The sequence below is a fragment of the Triticum aestivum genome, chromosome 7B, assembly GCF_018294505.1.
Source record: "Triticum aestivum cultivar Chinese Spring chromosome 7B, IWGSC CS RefSeq v2.1, whole genome shotgun sequence".
NCBI lineage: Eukaryota > Viridiplantae > Streptophyta > Magnoliopsida > Poales > Poaceae > Triticum > Triticum aestivum.
In genome coordinates, this window is record NC_057813.1 from 562,948,754 (window position 1) to 562,969,929 (window position 21,176).

The window sequence follows — 21,176 nt, forward strand, 5'->3', positions numbered from 1 at the left end:
TGTCGAGGCACCGCCAACGGCGGGCGTGCAGTTGACGGAGCGGCCACTTGCTGAAGAGGTGCCGGCCGGCGTACACCCGGGTGCATTAAGCTCCCGTGCCGGCGTCGGAGACACCAATGCCGCCTCCGCCGGAGGCACCAATGGCCCCGCCATCGCATTATGCGAGTTGCTGGCCGTGAAGCTAGGAATCGGGGGCGACCCCTGTTGGCCGCCCGCAATCCACGCACTCAACCCCGAGATCAAGGTAGGCACAAGGGCGGTGATCGTAGCTCCGAGTCGTTGTTCCACTTGCTCTTGGACAATCTCCGGAATCCGCGCCACCTGTGCCTTGAGTTCTTGAACCTCTCGCGCCTGGCTTTCCGAGCTGGTCTTTTTCTCCTTCCGCACACCAGCGGTATAGTATGACCCCCATTTTGTCGACAAGCCTTTGCCGGCCACACGACCAGCTGACGTCGGCTTACTGAGCTTATCCTTGTTCTTCATTATATTCAACCCCCTATTTAGAGTGGTGTCCCAAGGGTTGCTCTTAGTCGACCCCGCGCTACTGCTTTCAGTCGCCTGCGGAAGGAATGTGAACCATTTAGAAATTCGGCTTCATTAATTAGAATGCAACCATATGGAGCTAATTACGCGGGGGTGTATTCCTTACCAGAACAAGCTCAAGCCGCCTGGTCTTCGGATCCGTGGTAAGCTCCTTTGTTTTCGGGTCCTTCTTGTACCGGGCCCTGACAAAGTTCCTGGTCTGGTTGTCACCGTATTTATCGAAGAGGGGCGGTAGGCCTTGCTCGGCACGGTCCGCCTCCTCCTTGTCCCATATAGGCTCCGCCACTCTGTAACCGCCGGGACCGAGTGTGTGTTCCCCTTTGTTCAGCTCCCGCATTTGTTTCCCCCACTCACTTGATTGGGAGCTTGCGGTGCTCGAGCAATTGATCTTGAAGTCGTTGTAGTCATCTTCGGTGATCGAAGGATTTTTCTCCTTGATCTTCTCATAACTCTCACCTTTCTCGATCATTCTCTTCACATTGCTTTTCCAAGTAGACAGGGCCTTGCTCATCTTCGTGAGGGCAGCATTGTTCACTTTATTCCCTTTGAGGCTTGTGTTTTCGAATTCAGCGGGGAACTTGTATCGTTCGTGCAGCTTCGTGAAGAGGAGGTGGCGCAAATTCCCTCGGTCAGGATGCCTCAGGTTCTCGGTGTTGATCGAGATGGTGCTCCGGACAATGCACCCGAGCTGAAGCGAGTACCCCTTGACTATTCGTTCGGGCGCCGTTGGATTCCCGTTGGAGTCCACTTCAGTAACTTCCTCCTTGAGGGTGCGGAGCACGATCGGGCGCCGGTCCTTCCGTTGCCTCTTCGGCTGGCTGCTATCTGTGCGTGCGCCGCCATCATCAGTGGTGGCATCCTCGGCGGGACCATCAGTGGTGGCATCAGTGTGGTCATCCTCGGCGGCACCATCCGTGGTCTCAGGATCGGTGGGGAAGGCGGCGGCCTCATACAAGTGAGGTTGTTCCTCCATCTCCTGGGACAGCTCCCAGAATGCCTTGCCGCTCGAACCCCCGGCCTCATCGTTGTGGGCCATGTTTCTCTCTAAATAGAAACAAAGTTTGGTCAAAAAGTTGGTTATTGTCAAGGAACAAGATCATGGTCTCATCATTTAGGGTTTGTCGACACCGAGGCATCCTAAAATCTAAGCGTTTATCATTGAGGGTTTTTCGATGCCAAGGCACCCTAAAAGCCTAACTTTTCATCATTTCGGTTTTTATCGACACCGAGGCACCCTAAAAGCCATGCATTAGTCACAAGTACGCCGGGGCACTTGATCCTACTTAATTAACTACTAAGATACCCCGGCCTATGCATTAGTCACAAGTACCCCATATGTCCTATTTTTAGCAAAGTCATGCTAAAATTCACGGAAAATTTCAGCATGACCTTTGCTGAAAATAGGACATATGGAGTACCCGAATTTGCCGGAACGGAAGTTAATCGACATTCCGGCAAACTCAAGGGCCTCTCGGGGTACCTGCAAAATCATCACGACACGATGGTCGGAGACAAAACCCAGCAAACTAGCAAAATCATCACAAATTGTTTTCTGTTAAAGATGATCATCATCTTTACAAGTCTTTCTCAATGTGATCACAAGTAATTCAGAGGCATCACAAGTAATTCAGAGCATCACAAGGCATTAGTAGTTCAGTACATGAACAAGTTTTACAAACCCATATAAGAACAAGTGAATTCTAGTCCCATTGACACTCCTGGTTTTCTACAAACACCAAGTACTAGGGCACACAAAAGTTCTGAAATTTGTGTGCCTAACTGAATTAACTGAATTTTCAGTAACCGAATAAACTGAATTTTCAAAACTGCAAGAAGCCAATTAAAAAAAATCCAACAGCACTAGAACTGAGCTGATTGACAGTAGTTTTGTTCACTGTTATGAAGAGAAACTTCTTCTTGTAAGAAAGGACTTCGCGTGTGGTTTGGAATATTCAAAAATCAAGTTGAAATATAAAACCAGATAGAGGTAGGTATGCTACAAGTCTACAACATATATACTAATTAATCAACTGCAATCAGGAGACAGTTTCTTCTTCTAAGTCCATCTCACGGTTCGCTGAATTAAGAAAAATACATCAAAATTAGAGACTTTAGGCAAAATACATCAAAATCAGGAGACAGTTTCTTCTTCTAATTATCCAGTTTCTTAAGGCAAATGGATTGCTAGGTCAGTACCGGGACTACTATAGCATAGTCATGCTGAGCAAGAAGGTATTTGTGGAGAAGTTCATATGCCCTCACAAGGAAGCTGCACCACACCTCGCTGAAGACTATGCAACCGCTTGCAAAGGGGAAATGCCGTCTAATTTTGGAATAGCCTCAGAAAATTGGCCTAACTGGATGTTGGCTATCTTTTATAGTGTCTCTATTACATGCCAGTTTGGTCATTGCTAACTCTTGATGTAACTGATATTTTGATTCCTGAACCCCCGATATGCTGTTGTGGTTAATCCTAAGAGAAGATTTTGAACAATGAGAAGTCCATGGATATGTTGTGTTTCTGACTTCCGTTGAGGATCATGGAAATTGGATATGTGAGTGGTCGGTGGACCAACTTTTCACTAAAAATAACAGAAGAGTCCTTTGTTTTCCACTAAAATTATCAGTGTCATCTGGTTTCATGGCAATATTTATCTAGCATGTTCCGTATTGATTTCATTGTATTTTCTGTTCCATCATATTTCAGTTAGTATTAAGGTTCTTTTTTAGGGAACTCAGTTAGTACTCAGTTTATAGAAACGGTTCGATGTCTATCATATACAACCATTTTCCCTGTTATAAAAGACATGAAAGATCACAACAATATTGATCTGAAAAGAACAGAAAAAAAAGAGAAATAGTATGTATGCAGTGAAAAATATATATTTATTCATGAATTAGTAAAAGTTATACCTGGGTGATGAAGTGCCCACCAGTGTGGTGATTCTACCTTGCTTTCTCAGCCGTGGGTGATGAAGTGCCTCTGTTCTGTTGTGTCTGCAGTGGTATGGAGATGAATGAATTGGTATTAGGTTCAAATATGATCGATGGATACTCTAACTGTCCCAGAAATATTGAGTTTACTTGATCAAAATTGGAGGTTAAGATAGCTTGAATTTTTCGCTGGGATTAGACTTACGTTTTATTCAAAAATTCCAGCTAACTCTCTCTCAAACAAAAGAAAAATGAATCTAATTAGTCTGTTGTAAATTTTCTGCTGCACTTGTGCACATAAGTTATTCACCTGGTCTGTTACTGAGGAGTATCTCCATTTCATTTAACCGTCACAACCACAAATGCCAAATTTTCAACTCCTAGCAAGAAGAAAAGGAAGTTCACTTGGTTAAATGGAACCATGGTTCGCCTACCTTGAAATTGATGTACCAGGAGGCTAGGAGGATGCCTTTAGATGTTTGGTTTTGGTGAGCCACCAATAAAAGCTTGCTGATGGGATGCAAAGACTAAGGTAAAGAATTGTCAACTGTTTAAGTGAGGTAGAAGGTTATGCCTACTGTACTGCCAGCTTAAATATAATGCCTATTTCATCAAAAAGAAAAATGTAATGCCTAAGATCCACTATCCTGAACCATCTTAGAACAATTACTGCTGTCGATATTTTTTAGTTTCAAACTTTAAAATGATAGCTATACTGTTCTGAATTTTTAGGATATCAGCAGTTGTTTGTATCTTTGAGTGTCTAATTCCAAGTCGAAATCGAGATTGTTAACTGCTGATAAGCTGAGGGGTAGTACTAATCGCCATCTTTATCTCCATTTGACAAATAGAGATGAACTCCTTTCAAATTCGGGTTAGTTGAGTTGGGAGCTGTGTTCCAGTTATGTCTGATTATCTCCTGAAACCCGGATTTCAGTTTCTGATTCCCTGTGATCCACTGGCGGTGACCATCAGGCCTCACCAGCATAATTTTGTGCATGATCAATGGTGTTCTGTTTTGATAGGGGAGTAGTAGTAGGAATGGAGAAGGAAGCAAGCACGTGAGAGGAGGCTATGGACTTGCGGAATGGAGAAGTAAGGAGGAGGTGGTCGTACCTTGGGCGTCTAGTCTAGGTCCTGCGGCGCCGTGGAGTCGAGGGAGGCGGGTCGACGGTGGTGTGGACGGGGCGGGGTCGAGGTGGGGCAGCGGCGTCGGGGCGGGGTCGAGGCGGCGTCGGGGCGGCGGGGCAGCGTCCGGGCGGCGGGGTCGGGGCGGCGTCCGGGGCGGCGTCCGGTCGGCGGGTCGGGGCGGCGTCCGGGCGGCGGGGTCGGGGCGGCGTCCGGGTGGCGGGGTCGGGGCGGGGTCGAGGCGGCGTCGGCGCGGCGTCCGGGCGGCGTCCGGGCGGCGAGGAGAGGGCGAGGGAGGGAGAGGGCGAGGGCGAGGGCGAGGGCGAGGGCAGCGGCAGCGGCGGCGGTGGATCGAGAGGGAGAGAACTGGCGAGGGGGATCGGGCGAAGGGGGATCGGGCGAAGGGTGGATCGGGCGAAGGGGGGCCACAATACTAATGGCGCACCTCACCGTGGTGCGCCATTAGCATGTCCATACTAATGGCGCACCTCACCGTGGTGCGCCATTAGTATTTTTTTTATTTCAACTCGAGCCAAAAGGTTATGTAGTACCAGAACCTATCTATGTCAAGCCCACTCTACTAGCTCGATTGGTCAGCAGCCAGTTCTCACACCAGGAGGTCCTGGGTTCAACTCCCAGGCTCCACAATTTTTTTTCAGCATTTAAAAAGCTGTTTGATACTTATTTATGTTTAAATATGTTCAAACTTGTTTAAATAATAACAGTAATATTTTTTTATAAGACAGTAGCATTTAAAAAGCTGTTTGATACTAATTTTTTTATAAGACGGTGCGCGGGGTGCGGGGGGTCGGCGGCGGCGGTTGAGTAGGGGAATCGAGGGTGCGGGGGGTCGGCGACGGCGGCCGGTGGACTGGGGGGGTGCTCGGCGGCGAGGGGGGCCGGATCTGGCGAGGTGGGATAGCGATCGAGATGGAGGGGGATCGAGATCGAGTGTCCATGAAATTTAAAAATATTCATGATAGTTCAAAAAGTACCCATGAAATGCAATCGAGAAATGAAGGCTACGATTTAAATACAATCGATCTTAGCTAGCTATCTGTTCACAATCTTTTTGCCCTTCTTTTTCGCAAATGGAGTTCTTCTGTGGAACGGACGTCCTTTAGGTAGGGTGGTCCTGCTTCTTCTTGTGGTGTATGCTGCTACTTCATCATCGTCGTCATGTTCGATCCTCGGGTCGCCGTACTTGTCGAAGTCTTGCTCATTGGCTACTCCATCCATTCCGATGATCTTCCTTTTGCCTCTCCTCACGACAACACGACTGGGCTTTGGCGGGTCGGTAATGAAGAAGCATTGGTCCACTTGGGAAGCCAGTACCCATGGCTCATTTTTCGCGGTGACGTTTGCGCCCGCGGTCTTGGATTTGGCTTCGGGTATAACCATGGTGGTGAAATACCGGTCTTCTTTTATGACGTTCTTGGCCCATCTGACACGGAACATCGGGACCTTCTCTCCAGCGTAGCTCGGCTCCCAGATCTCCTCGATCCTTCCGTAGTATCTGTCCTTGTCGTTACCGGTGTAGGATTCCATCGTTACCCCGGAGTTCTGATAACCATCGCTCTTCATGTCCTTGGCCTCGGTGTAGAATGTGTAGCCGTTGATATCGTACGCCTCATAGGTCATCAGGTTGTGCTCGGCGCCCTGTGACAAGGCGAATATGAGTTGTTCTTCTGCGGAAGAATCCTCATGTAAAGGGTACGACAGAAGCTTATGCTTGAACCAACGCGTGAAACATGAGTTGTGCTCTTTGAGTGTATCTCCGTCCGTCCTCTGTTGGCCTCGGTCATTGTACGTCTTTTTAATAAACGTTTTGTGCTCTACCACCCAAGGATCGACCACGTCTATGTGTTGTAGCGCGACTAGGTTTGCTCTTTCAAAGTCGGCGAGTCGACCCTCGAAGTCGACATGCATTTCGTGGCGACCCTCATGGTGACCCCATCCAGCGAGCCTGCCGAGGTGCCTGTTGATGGGCAGACCAACGGGGTTCTCGATGCCTAGATAATTCGTGCAGTAGGAGATGCACTCTTCGGTCAGAAAGCCCCTGGCTATGCTTCCTTCTGGACGTGACATGTTGCGAACGTATCCTTTGATGACACCATTCATCCTTTCGAACGGCATCATGCTGTGCAGGAACGTCGGCCCGAGTTGGATGATATCCTCCACTATATGGACCAGCAGATGCACCATAACGTCGAAGAATGCGGGCGGGAAGTACATCTCAAGCTCGCATAGTATCACCACGATCTCTTCCTGTAGCCTTCTGAGTTGCCTCACGCCAATCGACTTCCGAGAGATGACGTCGAAGAAGTTGCATAGGCCAAATAGCGTTTCACGGACGTGCGCGTCCATGATCCCACGGATTGCAACTGGAAGTATCTGCGTCATCAGCACGTGACAGTCGTGAGACTTCATCCCGCTGAACTTCTGCTTCGCTGGGTCTAGGTATCTGCTTATCTTCCCCGCGTAACCGTAAGGAAGTTTTACTCCTAGGAGGCAGGTGAAAAACTGCTCGATCTCCTCCTGACTTAGAGTGAAGCACGCGGGAGGGTAGTCATTTCCGGTCTTCTTGGCCTTTTTGCCTTTGCGACGACTTTCTGTGTCCTGCTTCGCCTCATCATCATCATCATCATCATCATCATCATCATCATCATATATAGCGTGAAGCTCCTGCCTGATGCCCATTGATTTCAAGTCTGCCCTTGCTTTCGGCCCATCTTTGGTCCTCTCTGGCATGTTGAGCAGGGTACCAAGCAGACTCTCGCACACGTTCTTCGTGATATGCATGACATCAAGGCTGTGAGGCACACGGTGGATCTTCCAGTACGGCAAGTCCCAGAAAACAGACCTCGTTTTCCATACCTTCAGCAGCGGCTCTGGCGCCTTTCGCTTCTTTCCCGGCTCTGGCGCCTTTGCTTCTTTCCCGGCAGTGGGCAGTCTTTCCAATTTTTCAACAGCTTGTCTATTTCCTCGCCGCTCCTCATACACGGGCGTTTTCGGGGTTCGGTTTCACCATCGAGCAGATCCTTGCGTTTCCTCCACGGGTCATCGTCGCGAAGCCACCTTCGATGTCCCATGAACACGGTTTTCGAAGACCCGGGATCTCTATCTAGCTGGCGATACGTTGTGTCATCCATGCACCTTACGCATCCAGAAAATCTGTGGACTACCTGCGCCGCAAGATATCCGTAACCGAGATAGTCGTGCACCGTCGTGAGCAGTGCGACTCTCATAGGGAAATATTCTTTCTCTGCGGCATCCCACGTATTAGCTGGCGTTTTCCACAGCGTGTCAAGCTCCTCTTTCAGCAGCCCCAGATACAGATTGATGTCGTTCCTTGGTTGTTTCGGCCCTTCAATTAGCATACTCATGTGAATGTACTTCCTCTTCATGCACAACCAGGGGGGAAGGTTGTACATCCACACAAACACAGGCCAGGTGCTATGTGTGCTTCTCTGGCTGCCAAACGGATTGACTCCATCGGTGCTCGCGCCCAGCACGATGTTCCTTGGATCGTTCCCAAATTCTGGGTATTCGAAGTTCAATGCTTGCCACTGGCTCGCATCCTTAGGGTGACTCAGCATCTTGTCTTTTTTATCTATCTCCGGATCATTTGCGTCATCTTCTCGCTTCTTCTCCTCCCTATCCGCGTGCCAACGCAGGAGCTTTGCTACCTTAGGATCCGCGAAATACCGCTGCAGACGAGGAGTGATCGGAAAGTACCACACCACTTTTCGAGGAGCTTTCTTCCTCTTCTTGTATCGAGTGACATCGCACACCGGACATATTGTAGACTCCGCGTGCTCGTCCCGATAAATGATGCAATTGTTCATGCACACATGGTATTTCACGTGCGGTAAATCCAGAGGACACACGATTTTCTTTGCCTCCTCCAAACTGGTCGGGCACTTGTTCCCCTTGGGAAGACGTTCGTGCCAGAATGACATGTTCTCGTCGAAGCATGCGTCGGTCATTTTGTGTTTTACCTTCATCTCCAGAGCCATGAGCGTTACTTTCAGGCGGGTATCCTCGGGCCTGCATCCTTCATACAACGGAGTAACCGCGTCTAACTCAAGTTGATCCATCTTGGCTTTCTCTCGGGTGGCAGCTCTTGCGTTATCCGTCTGCTTGAGAAGCAGCTCTTGAATATGAGGGTCCTGCACCCAGCCCATCGATGGTCCAACGTCGTCTGCTCCGCCGGCATCATCATCATGTCCTGCATCTTCTACATGATGACTGTGTACAGCATCACCGTCGTGATCATCTCCTGGGGATTCTTCGTCTTCTCGCCCCCCCCCCCGAGCCGCGGTGGTTGTCTTGCTGCCCTTCCTCATTTCTTGCCCGGCCCCCATGAACGACTTCGTAGTCATCATCATCACCTTGCCACCGATAGCCATCCATGAAACCACGCAAGAGCAGGTGGTCCCGCACCTGCCCGGAATCCGGGTCCGCAATAAGGCTATTCAGCTTGCATCTTCGACACGGACATCTTATCTCCGTCTCGTTCTTTTGAAGCATCTCGGCCTTCGCGGACCTCAAAAACCTATTCACGATGCCTTCGGTCATCGTGCGGACCATGGTCGCCTGCGGGGTAGAGCAAAACGATATTTTAGAACCAAGAAAAAATTTGGCATGACTTTCCCTAAAAATAGGACCAAAAAGAATGCTTAATGCCAAAATTCTCGCCGAAACGGAAATGAATCAACATTCCGGCAAAATATTGGCAACTATCGCATTTCAAATACCGGTACACCTCCAAACACAAACACATATGCAACACCACAAACATATGCAACACCACGAACATACATAGATCTAGCTAGGCCATAAAAAGTGCATGTGCACATTGTTTGTAGGGAGAACAACATAAATATAGCTTCCCCCCTTACTTACCTAGCAAAACAAGGTAACTTAACCACTTAATTTGAATGAATCTATGGTGGAAATGAGGTGAAAAAGAGGAGGCACCCGAGACAAGGAGGAGGCGGTGGAGAGAATAAAGTAGGGAGAAAGTGAGTGTGGGAGGAGAGGCTGTCCAAAATATCTTGTTGCTGCCCACTTACTAATGGCGCACCAGCAACAAATGCGCCATTAGTAATCCAGGTTACTAATGGCGCACCCCCTGGCGGTGCGCCATTAGAACTTTTGCAAAAAAAGGAATAAAAGCAATAATAAAAAAATAACATTAGTGGCGCACCTCCTGGATGGTGCGCCATTACTAGTTACAACTAGTAATGGCGCACCACCAGGGGATGCGCCATTAGTATGTTTGGACAGGCGCACTAGTTCAAAAAAAAATTGGTACTAATGGCGCACCGTGGTCAGGGTGCGCCATTAGTAGTTTCAACACTAATGGCGCATCAGAGGGTGGTGCGCCATTAGTATATACTAATGGCGCACCACTTGTCTGGTGCGCCATTAGTGTCATTTCCATCTATAGCCCTTTTCCTAGTAGTGGCCATGGGGGTCCTTGGCCCAATCCAACTGATTGGGAGACAACGTGGTGAGTACCCCCTGGTCCAGGACACCGTCAGTGGGGGCCTCTAGCGAGAGCTCAGTATAGGGAGTTTACGGAGAACTTGCGAGAGGCGTTGAGGTGCCACGACACAACGTCCGAGCCTTAGGTTAAAGCTACCCCCTCAACAAGAGTCAACAAGTTTCCCAAACTTGTCGTCTCCGGGCCGATGAGTTCGCGGCGGAACAGCAACACCGGTGAGGACTCAGCCAAAGCTTGAGCCACAAATATGCTAGGTTCAAGCGCTATGTTAAATAGGTCCCTGAACCTGGACCAAAGGGGTTGGTCACCAATCCAGAGGTCCAGCCAGAAGCGGGCTGAGCACCTGTCTTTGACCAGAAACTTCGCCCCCATGGCGAAGATTGGTTTAAGCTCCTGAATAGAGTTCCAGAAGGGAGACCCCCTCCCTGTGGCCGCAAAGAAGTTTCCCGTCGGAAAGTATTTGGCTCTGAGTAGGTCTGCCCAAAGCCCAGTTTCCCTTTGAGACAAGTTTCAGATCCATTTGCACATGAGCGCCATGTTCATCAGCTTGGAATTCATCACCCCCAGTCCTCCCTGGGACTTGGGACGGCACACGGCTGTCCATTTGACAAGGTGGTACTTCTGTTTGGGGCCGGCTCCTTCCCAAAAGAACTGGGACCGAGGCGTGTCGAGCTTGGAGTGCACACCGTCGGCCAACAGAAACAAGCCCATGGTAAACATGGGTTGCGAGGATAGACTAGAATTGGTAAGGATTAGCCGCGCTCCTGACGACATGAATCTACCTCGCCATGGCCCAACCCGGCCCACTACCGTATTGCAAAGGGGGGCCTAGTCCTGAATGGCAGGAGCTCAATCCCCTATTGGTAGCCCGAGGTATTGAAATGGGAGAGTGCCCAATTTGAAGTGGAGCAGATCTGCCACTTCCTGACCCTCGGCCGGCCCCATCCCCATGGAAATCACTTCACATTTGTGGAAGTTGATTTTAAGGCCGGACATGAGCTCGAAGCTCAACATGATAGATTTGGTCGTAGCTATGCTATGCCTGTCGGGTTCAAACAGCAACAATGTATCGTCTGCATACTGTAGATGAGAAACCCCGCCCGGAATCAATTGGTAGGCCACACCCCTTAGATGGCCAGTCGTCCGAGCTCTATCCAACATTGCAGCCAGGGCATCGACCACAAAGTTGAACAACAACGGGGAAGCTGGGTTGCCCTGGCGCAGTCTCTGCCTGTTGCGAAAGTAGTGGCCTACTTCACCGTTGACCACAACTGCCGTTTGGCCCCCCGAGACCAGTTGCAGCATGCGGTGGACCCAAACAGACAAGAATCCTCTTCCCAAGAGGACCTGTCTAAGGAAATCCCAGTTAACACGGTCATATGCTTTTTCAAAATCAAGTTTTAGAAGAATCGCTGGTTGTCGCATTCGTTTGAGCGTGTGGACGATCTCAAGAAGGGCGAGGGGCCCCTCCAGAATGTTGCGACCTCTCATGAACGTGGACTGATGTCTACTAATAATATGATGAGCTATCAGAGTCAACCGCGTGGAGCAGGCTTTAGAACAGATTTAAAAAGGTACGTTGATCAGCGCTATGGGTCTAAATTGCCTAATATTACCTGCACCCTTCACTTTAGGGATTAGGGAGAGAACCCCAAAGTTCAAGCGGGAGATGTCCACTTCTCCACGCATAAAACCGTTGCACACCCCGAAAATCTGGCACTGGAAGAGAGGCCAGAAACGTTTAAACATGGCCACAGGCTAGCTATTCGGGCCTAGGGCCGTGTCTGACTCCATGTCATGGACGGCCGCGTCGATTTCCCGAGGATTGAAAGCAAGGCTCAACTCCTCATTCTCGGTGTCAAACACCCTACACGATGGGTCCCACAGATCTGTGCGTAGGCGTGCCGATGGGGGGGTCGCAGGAGACCATCAGTTGGATGTAAAACTGGTATACGTGACACATGATGTCTCCTTAACGCAACAGGAGCCCCTACTCCGATTGAAGTCTAAGGATAGCACACTTGCATCGGCGGCCATTCACGTAGGCGTGGAAATACTTCGTGTTCATGTCGCCTTTCAAGGTCCACTTGAGCCCCCCTCTCCTATGCCAGTAATCTTCCTCACTCCGAAGAAGCGCCTCAACCTGCCTCTCCAGGTCGTAGCGATGTGACCATTCTTGCTCAGAGAATGAACGTGCATCGGCCTGAGCATCCAGAGTTGCGATCTGCTGAACTAAACGCGACCGCCGAAGTTTGTCATCGTGATACGTCTCCAACGTATCTATAATTTATGAAGCATTCATGCTATTATATTATCTGTTTTGAATGACTATGGGCTTTATTATACACTTTTATATTACTTTTGGGACTAACCTATTAACCGGAGGCCCAGCCCATATTGTTGTTTTATTGCCTGTTTTAGTATTTCAAAGAAAAGGAATATCAAACGGCGTCCAAACGGAATGAAACCTTCGGCAACGTGATTTTTTGGAAGAATATCACCCAGGAGACTTGGAGTTCACGTCAGAAGACCCTCGAGGAGGCCAGGAGATAGGAGGGCGCGCCCCCCTACTGGGCGCACCCCCTGTCTCGTGGGCCCCTCGAACACCCCCGACCGACTTCTTTCACCTATATAAGCCTACGTACCCTAAAAACATCATATATCAAGATAGATCAGGAGTTCCGCCGCCGCAAGCCTCTGTAGCCACCAGAAACCTCTCGGGAGCCCTTCCCGGCACCCTGCCAGAGGGGGATCCTTCACCGGTGGCCATCTTCATCATCCCAGTGCTATCCATGACGAGGAGGGAGTAGTTGACCCTCAGGGCTGAGGGTATGTACCAGTAGCTATGTATTTGATCTCTCTCTCTCTCTCTCGTGTTCTCTCTTGTGTTCCCTCTATGGAATGATCTTGATGTATCCCGATCTTTGCTATTGTAGTTGGATCTTATGATGTTTCTCCCCTTCTACTCTCTTGTGATGAATTGAGTTTTCCCTTTGAAGTTATTTTGTCGGATTTAGTCTTTTATGAGAACACTTGATGTATGTCTTGCCATGCTTATCTGTGGTGACAATGGGATATCATGTGCCACTTGATGTATGTTTTGGTGACCAACTTGCAGGTTCCGCCCATGAACCTATGCATAGGGGTTGGCACACGTTCTTGACTCTCCGGTAGAAACTTTGGGGCACTCTTTGAAGTACTTTGTATTGGTTGAATAGATGAATCTGAGATTGTGTGATGCTTATCGTATAATCATGCCCACGGATACTTGAGGTGACAATTGAGTATCTAGGTGACATTAGGGTTTTGGTTGATTTGTGTCTTAAGGTGTTGTTCTAGTATGAACTCTTGAATATATTGATCCGAAAGAATAACTTTGAGGTGGTTTCGTACCTTACCATAATCTCTTCGTTTGTTCTCCGCTATTAGTGGCTTTGGAGTGACTCTTTGTTGCATGTTGGGGGATTGTTATATGATCTATCTATGTTATTATTGTTGAAGAACTTGCACTAGTGAAAGTATGAACCTTAGGCCTTGTTTCCTATCATTGCAATACCGTTTACGCTCACTTTTATCATTAGTTACCTGGCTGTTTTTATAATTTCAGATTACAAATACCTTTATCTACCATCCATATTGCACTTGTATCACCATCTCTTCGCCGAACTAGTGCACCTATACAATTTACCATTGTATTAGGTGTGTTGGGGACACAAGAGACTCTTTGTTATTTAGTTGCAGGGTTGTTTGAGAGAGACCATCTTCATCCTACGCCTCCTACGGATTGATAGACCTTAGGTCATCCACTTGAGGGAAATTTGCTACTGTCCTACAAACATGTGCACTTGCAGGCCCAACAACGTCTACAAGAAGAAGGTTGTGTAGTAGACATCACATCGCGCCCTTGGTTGGCCCCCCAACCTTTGAGAGATGCACGGAGGCCCGGCCCTGTGGCGACCCATAACTCCATGGGCCCCCGCTGAGGGCCGAGTCTATTGAGACAGGCGTCCCACTTTTGCCTAAACACCTGGTTGAAATCCGGGATTTCGAACCAGGCTGTTTCAAAGAAGAAACGAGTACTTCGGCTCAGCCTATCCTCCCCAGTAGACAGAACCATAGGGACGTGGTCAGACCCAATACGAGTCTCAGCTACCAGCGAGCACATGGGGAACAACACCTCCCATTCGGCCATCACGAACACCCAGTCAAGCACAGATCGCACCGGCGAGAGCTGTTTGTTGGTCCAAGTGAAACGCGCCCCAATTCTGGCCACTTCCCTAAGTGCCATGGATGCAATCGTGTTATTAAACATAGAAACCCTATTCTATAGTTTATGTTCGTGTTGTTTTTGTCCGCTCCCGTGCGGATCAAGTTAAAATCTCCCCCATTACGAGAGGGAGATTGAGGGCGACCGAGTGTCCCACCACTGCCTGAATCTCGTCCAGGAACTCGTGAGAGCGCGAGTGGTCGGAGGGGCCATACACCACGATCACTACCCACTCGCAGAGCGTTGCCCTGTGCCGAACGTGGGCAGAAATAAAAAAGGTGTCTGTCTCCCAAGACAACACCTCAAAGCATCCACTATTTAGGCCTAAATGCATGCCGCCCGAGTGCCCGCGAGCCAGGGTCCAGTGCCACGCGAATCTCTCCAGGGGATCGATCGCAAGCAAATCTTGCTGGTGGAATTCAGCCTTAATAGTTTCCTGGATGCCTACCGCGTCAATGCCCTCATTGCGCATGTATTCCTTAAGCTGGGCCTGCCTCCCAACGTGGCCGAAGCCGCGGATGTTCCAAAAGAGAAACCGCATTTAGATGATACGATTGCAAAGATGGATTCCTCGCGAGGTCACGGCTTTAGCCACACGCCTCGTCTTAGACTGCAAACGAGGAAGGGAGACGACAGCTGCCCCTGCCGCTACCTATCCCTGATCAGGCTGCGCAACCACGGGCGAGGATGTCCCTACATCCCCAACCTGAACGGCCACCCGCGCAACCGCAGCTCGAGCTAGAGCTGCCTGCGCAAGTTCTTTCGAACGAATGAGGGAAATCAGCTCACGAGCCTCGCTCGCATTTGTCATATCAACCCCACTATCCCCCAAGACCGCACCCAAGTGATCGTTCGAGAAGGAATCTAGAATCGTAAAACGAGATTGGGGGGGGGGGCTATTACCTTCAATCTCCATGTTCTTCTCAGCTTGCAGAAGTTGAGCGCGTTGAAGCGAAGGCAGGTTGCCCTTGGCGCCCTTGGTCGCGCAAGATTTGTGTTTTGAGCGGCCGGTGTGGTCGCACAACAGTTATGTCTCGCTTATACTGCGAGATGTATGCTCGTCTCTCCTCCGGCGCTTCCGCTAATGGGCCGGTTTCTGGGAGCGGGCTTGGGAAGTTTTTATAGACCGGTTTGGACCGGTTTAAGAAGCTTCCGCGTGTGCTTTTTCTTTCTTTGTTTCTTTGCGTTTCTGTATCGGTTTTCATTGCTGTTCTTTGGGCTTTTCTTTGTCCTATTTTCTATACCTTTTTGTCTTTTTCAAATTTTCAAATATATGTCAATTTTTTTAATACAAGTTAAACATTTTGCCATAAACCCTCAACATATTTTAGATATATGTTGAACTATAATACATATTTAATATTTTATCCAAATAATGCTGAGCAATTGTCAAATGCATATTGAATACTATTTTATACATGTTGAATATTTTTCAGATACACAATGAACATTTTCCAAATACACGTTGAACTTTTTTTCTAATGTATATTGAACATCTTTTAAATACAAGGTGAACATTGTTTTTACACACATTGAACATTTTTCATAAATGAAATGAACATTTGTCGAAGAGCTATGTTTAGAAGGTTCCATGTGGGCTTTTTCCTTCTTTGTTTCTGTGTGTTTTTGCATTGCTTTTCATTGTGTCTGTTTTTCCTTTTGGGGGGGGGGGGGGGGGGGCGTTTGTTCATTTATTTTACTCCTTTTTTCTTTCAAATACATGTCATTTTTTAATACAAGTTGAACAATTCTCATATAAACCCTGAATAGTGTTTAGAAACGCGTTGAAATTTTTCAAATACATGTTGAACATTTGTGAAATGCACACTGAATAATTTTTATTGTAACTTTTTTTCAGATACATAATGAACATTTTCCAAATAGACGTTGAACAATTTTTTGAATGAATATTAAACATTCGCCAAATGCACATTGAACATTTTTAAAATACCCGGTAAATATTGTTTTAACACACATTGAATATTTTTCATAAATGGCATGAACATTTTTTTAGACGTGCGAAACATCTTTAAGTGTTACGATTTTTTTGAAAGGTATGAAACATTTTTCCACAATCACGAGAACAGGTGTGTGCATGTTTTATGGGCGGTACTAGGCGCCGGCGCACCGGTCCAATTTTGGGCCGGTCGTACCAGCATCGTCCGATAGAATAATGCATAGCCGTACGATTTCCTCGTCTTCTTTCGTTAGGCATCTTCTTTTAGAAAAAAAATCCATCCCGCCTCCATGGATGAGCTATGCGCCGCCTTGAAGCACCGCCTGGAGCACTCGCCTGTTGCCGCCCTCCCCACTGGTCGCCGGGCACCGTCGTCACTGCCGGGCGGCGGTGGCTGTGTCGCTGCCGGTCGTCGTCATGGTGGAAACAAAAATACAGCTGGATCCAACAAAAACAGAACATGGTGGAAGCAAAAAATTGGAGCTCCTTTCAGTTAAAAAAACATGGTGATAGCAGAACAATTTGCTAGATTTTAGCTTCCAGTAATGACAGCGCTCGGGTGTCTAGTTGTAGCATCTCTTCGTCTCTGGCTCGCGGGGGGTCAGAGTGCCAAGCAGCAAAAATCGGAAGCAGCAAAATTCTTCCAGCAAAAATCTTCTCCACGGATCAAAGTCCGGTGGTCGGTTGAAGCAAAATCAAAAATCCTTCCAACACAATCAAACTTAGGTTCCAGCAAAAACGACATGAGCATTTGAGAGCTCTGCAGTCGTTGAAGCAAAAAAAAAATATCTCGGTTCCAGCAAAAAAATACATCGGTTCCAGCAAAAACAAAATTGGTTCGGCAAAAAGAAAACACATTCGCAAAAATGGCCTCCCCTCTTGCAGCTCCTCCAGTAGCCAATTGCAGCTCCAACGTGCACGGTTGCAGCTCCCGACATCGAACGGTGTTGGATGCAGCACTCTTCGCCGCTGGATGTAGCTTCCTCCGGCAAGTCATCGACCTTGTAGCACACACAACAGCTGGTTGTAGCAAATCAGGGCACCGGTTCCAACAAAAAGCAAAGATGTTCATAAAAATCGAATGGGGGTGGTAGCAAAAAATGAAAGGGGTTGTAGCAAAATCAAAGGTGGATCTAGCAAAAAAATACCTGGTTCCAGCAAACCCCCTCGGTTCCAGCACGAACTCGCCGCCGCCGTGGCCGGTTGCAGCTTGGCCATGGCGACTGGCGCACCCTGGCTGTGGCGGCCATGGAGAGGGCGCACATCCAGCTGTTGGCGGAGGCGGACAAGGCGACGAGTGTGCCCGTGGCTGCGAACGGCCATGGAGAGGGATGCATCCCGCGTCGTCGATCCACAGGAGGCGCATCGAGTCGCCGACGGCCATGGCGATGAGCTCGCCTCCTGGCTGCGGGTGGATGGGGAGGAAGACGCGGCCGGTTGGATAGGAATACGGATAAGCATCGAATGGATAAGAAGACGTGAGTCACGGGTGGTGCCTGGCCCCCAACAGCCACGCGTTTAATGCCTGTGTGTAGCTGTAGCCACGCGTTTAGTGCTTGTGTGTAGCTGCGCTAGGCGAGTGAGCGGTGTGACCGGCTGAACGTTCGGCCGGTCCGCCGTTTCTAAACATTTTCCATGTTTTATTTGTATTCTATTGATGCTCCATTTTAAGCCAATAAAATTCACCCTTTATTCAAAAAAAAATGAGTTGAGCAAAAATCTCATGTATATTATCGACTTTTAGCTGGGCTTAACATCGACTCCCCCCGCAACACAAGTGAACCCAGTTCACATTCTTGAAGTGGTTTACTATTGCTGATCTTTTTAGGACCATTTCTCTTGCTGATGAATCGTGCTTTATCTAGGGGCACCATGCACCGTGGGCTGCCAAAAAAAAAGTTCTCGGCCCACGGTGAGGCAACTGAAAAAATCAGCAACTCTTCCTGGATTTGTACCTCCTGGCGCAGCTCCCAAACGCCATCAGATTCAAACAACCAAGTCCAGCCATCATCCAGAAGAAGCGGTCCAGGTGTCCCTCGTTCAGGTCGTCGGGGATCCACCCCGGCGCGCCGCCAGTCGCCGTCGCCCACTGCACGGCCGTCAGTAGGAACGAGCTCAGGTAGCCGCCAGCCGCTATCGCGAGGAGCCCAAGCGCCGTGCACACGGTCTTCATCGCGGCCGGCGCCTGGCCGTAGAAGAAGTCGAGCTGCCCGATGGTGGTGAGCACCTCGCCCACTCCCACCAGCGCGTACTGCGGCGCCTGCCACAGCACGCTCGTCGAGTTTGGCGCCGCACGGAGGCGCGCCGTCTCTAAGAGCGCCGCGGCGGACATGGCGAGCACGGGCATGGCGAGTCCGGCACCGATCCTCTGCAGCTCCGAGATGCCCTTCTCGCTCCCGGTGAGCCTCCTGGCAGTCGGAACGAAAGCCCGGTCGTAGAGCGGGACCAGGAGGATGATGGTGAGTATATCGAAGGTGGACATGGATGCCGGCGGGACGCGCACGGAGCCGACGGTGGCGTCCATCGCCATGCCTTGCTCGACGAACGTCGACGTGATCTGCGCCGACACGGCATAGAAGAACACGACGGTCGCCCAGAGCGGCAGCATCCGCACGAGAATCTTGAACTCCTCGACCTGTGTCACGACGCAGAGTCTCCACGGGCTGGTCCGCGCTGGCGCTGCTGCCGCCTCCACCTCCTTGTCGGAAGCCACGACAATGGCAGCCTTGTCGAAGAATCTAATCAAGCAAGCAGCATATCAAATCAGTCTAGTTGTAACCAAGCACGCGGAGGTAAGCTCAGAGGATTGTAGTAACTGACCGGAGATCAGTGGTGTGCTGGATCCTCGGAACTCCGGCGAGGTCGTCCTCCCGCATGTCGTAGAGCAGAGAGCTATCAGCCGGCGTGTCGACGCTGAACTTCCTCACGGCAGCGACGACGACCTGGCACACTCTGGTGAGCGGGCTGCCACGGGTTCGCTGAAATCTGTACGTCCGCGACGCCGCAACCAGGCAAGATAGGCCGGCGGCCAGGACGAGCGCTGGGATGGTCAGGCCCAGTGCCCAGCCATAATGATCCTGCACCCACACGATGCCCGTGCTTGATATGAGCGATGCGCAGTTCATGTTGAACACGTACCAGTTGAAGAAGGAGCCCTTGGTGGCGCGCTCCGACAGATCGCCGTCGTCGAACTGGTCGGCGCCGAAGGACATGAGGCACGGCCGGAGGCCGCCCAATCCAATGGCAATCATGTATAGGCCGACAAACAAGACGAACCCCTGAACCGTAACCATGTCCGACGAGGTGAGGCCGTTCTTGACGAGCAGCGGGAGGTACGCCGAGAATGCTGTCATCAGCATGCCCTGCCCAAAAAGCACAGGCACCAAATTCTAACGATCTTGCAGAATGCTATCTGAATTTTATCAAATAGGACCAGGCAGGATGTAGACTGCAGAGTGGTGATTAATTGAAGTGCTCCAGGATGAAAAATTCTTAATTGAGAGCGGTCGGGAGGAGGATCAAGTAACGTACTGCGACGCCGATGAAGCAGGATACGACCATGGTGTGGTACCTTCCGCAGTAGGAGTCGGCCACGACAGCGCCGCCGAGGGGCATGAGGAAGCAGGTGGCCTGCCAGGTGGACACGTTCCTCGCCGCGGCGACGTTGCTCTGGCCCAGGACGCCGGTGAGGTACGTGACGAGGTTGCAGGAGATGCCGAAGAACGCCAGGCAGTAGCAGAACTCGGTACCTGCAAGATTAAAACTTGAATTAATCATCACGCAAAGAATTTTACTACGAAGAACAGGTGAACGCGACATAAATTACCAAGAACTGAGCGGCACGCACGCCATCCACCTGTGCGATTCTTCAGAGCCGGGTTCCCGTCGAAATCAAGGGACCCGTCGGTGGTGTACGCCTCCGCTGCCTGCGACGGCAATCCCCACCAAAATTAACAGCGAAACATAATCCATGCCAGGGGTTGAAATAATACGCAGGCGAAAGGGAGAAAGAACATGAAGGAGTTGTAGAGAAAATAATCACGACGAAGGAGGCAGAGGCTAGGGGGGCGAGACCTCGGCGGGAAGGCGGGCAAGCAGGGCCACGGTGTGCTCGCCAATGGAGGCCATGGCGGGAGCTTGGGAGCCTACGCCTCTCGCTTGTCAAGTGCTGCAATTGGCCCGTGCAGCCTCCCCACGTTGTTGGCATCGAGAAAATTTCCGCGGTCTATCTATAATTAAAGAGCCGAGAGCATCTCCAATGGGACAATGGGAAGCGTTTGTCTGCACTCTTATGCAGGAAAGATTAAAGATCACAAAACTAGAAAATATCTAACGCCCTAGCTTTCAGCACTAGACGAGCAACTTCAACAGCTCCTGTAAAAAAAATTCCCGTAAAGGTGAACCTCTTTCCGTAAAATTTGTTTTATTTCTATTTTTTGTTAAATAAACCTAGCTAATGGCGTAGGACCCGCATGTCATTGAGACGTGTGTGTGTGTGTCCGTGAACTGCATGGTGCGGTGCAGGGCGGTGGCGCAACGGCGCACCGGCGCGGAGGCGGCAGGAGCGCGTCGAGGCGTTGGCCCGTGCGTGGGGGCAGCGCGACGGCAGCAGTGGCGGTACTGCGGCCGTCCTGCCGCGGAGGCCGGCACGGGGAGACGCAGCATGGGAGGCACGACGGCGGCTCCAGGCCTTGCTGCGGCGGCGGCGGTAGAGGGACGATGCGACAAAGCAGGGAAGTGGAGGTGCGGTTGCAAATCGGCGACACGACTAAGCGGCGTTAGGCGACGTGCCAGAGTGGCGGCACGCGACACTCATCATGAACTTTCAAGCGGTC

The 21,176-nt window shown here is 50.0% G+C and overlaps 2 protein-coding genes across 3 annotated transcripts; both read right to left on the minus strand.

Annotated features, from left to right (window-relative positions):
- Positions 1 to 16,332: 16,332 nt before the first annotated feature.
- LOC123160825 (uncharacterized) lies at positions 16,333 to 17,835 on the minus strand. Of its 2 annotated transcripts, XM_044578659.1 has the most exons (3): positions 17,490 to 17,835; positions 17,196 to 17,361; positions 16,333 to 16,743 (listed from the first exon to the last, which is right to left on the minus strand). In XM_044578659.1, the coding sequence occupies exons 1-3, from the start codon at positions 17,723 to 17,725 to the stop codon at positions 16,606 to 16,608; spliced, it is 540 nt and encodes a 179-aa protein (XP_044434594.1). In that variant the 5' UTR covers positions 17,726 to 17,835; the 3' UTR covers positions 16,333 to 16,605. The 2 variants fall into 2 exon arrangements, with proteins under 2 accessions (XP_044434594.1, XP_044434593.1); XM_044578658.1 differs by having other exon boundaries at positions 16,455 to 17,342.
- Positions 17,836 to 18,035: 200 nt separating this feature from the next.
- LOC123159130 (protein NRT1/ PTR FAMILY 8.3) lies at positions 18,036 to 20,586 on the minus strand. Its single transcript, XM_044576954.1, has 5 exons — positions 20,416 to 20,586; positions 20,168 to 20,267; positions 19,873 to 20,090; positions 19,162 to 19,703; positions 18,036 to 19,079 (listed from the first exon to the last, which is right to left on the minus strand). Exons 1-5 carry the CDS (start codon positions 20,467 to 20,469, stop codon positions 18,272 to 18,274), a joined length of 1,722 nt encoding a protein of 573 aa, XP_044432889.1. The 5' UTR covers positions 20,470 to 20,586; the 3' UTR covers positions 18,036 to 18,271.
- Between the last annotated feature and the right edge of the window lie 590 nt (positions 20,587 to 21,176).

Bases quoted from the DNA above. Each gene is read 5' to 3' on its own strand.
- LOC123160825 (XM_044578658.1), bottom strand. From the start codon at position 17,725: ATGGCCGTCGGCGACTCGATGCGCCTCCTGTGGATCGACGACGCGGGA. The intron at 17,343-17,489 runs GTATTTTTTTGC...GTGTGCTACAAG, and splicing joins AGGGGGTTTGCTGGAACCAG to GTCGATGACTTGCCGGAGGA.
- LOC123159130 (XM_044576954.1), bottom strand. From the start codon at position 20,469: ATGGCCTCCATTGGCGAGCACACCGTGGCCCTGCTTGCCCGCCTTCCC. The intron at 20,091-20,167 runs GTAATTTATGTC...TTAATCTTGCAG, and splicing joins TGCGTGCCGCTCAGTTCTTG to GTACCGAGTTCTGCTACTGC. The intron at 19,704-19,872 runs GTACGTTACTTG...CTTTTTGGGCAG, and splicing joins CCTGCTTCATCGGCGTCGCA to GGCATGCTGATGACAGCATT.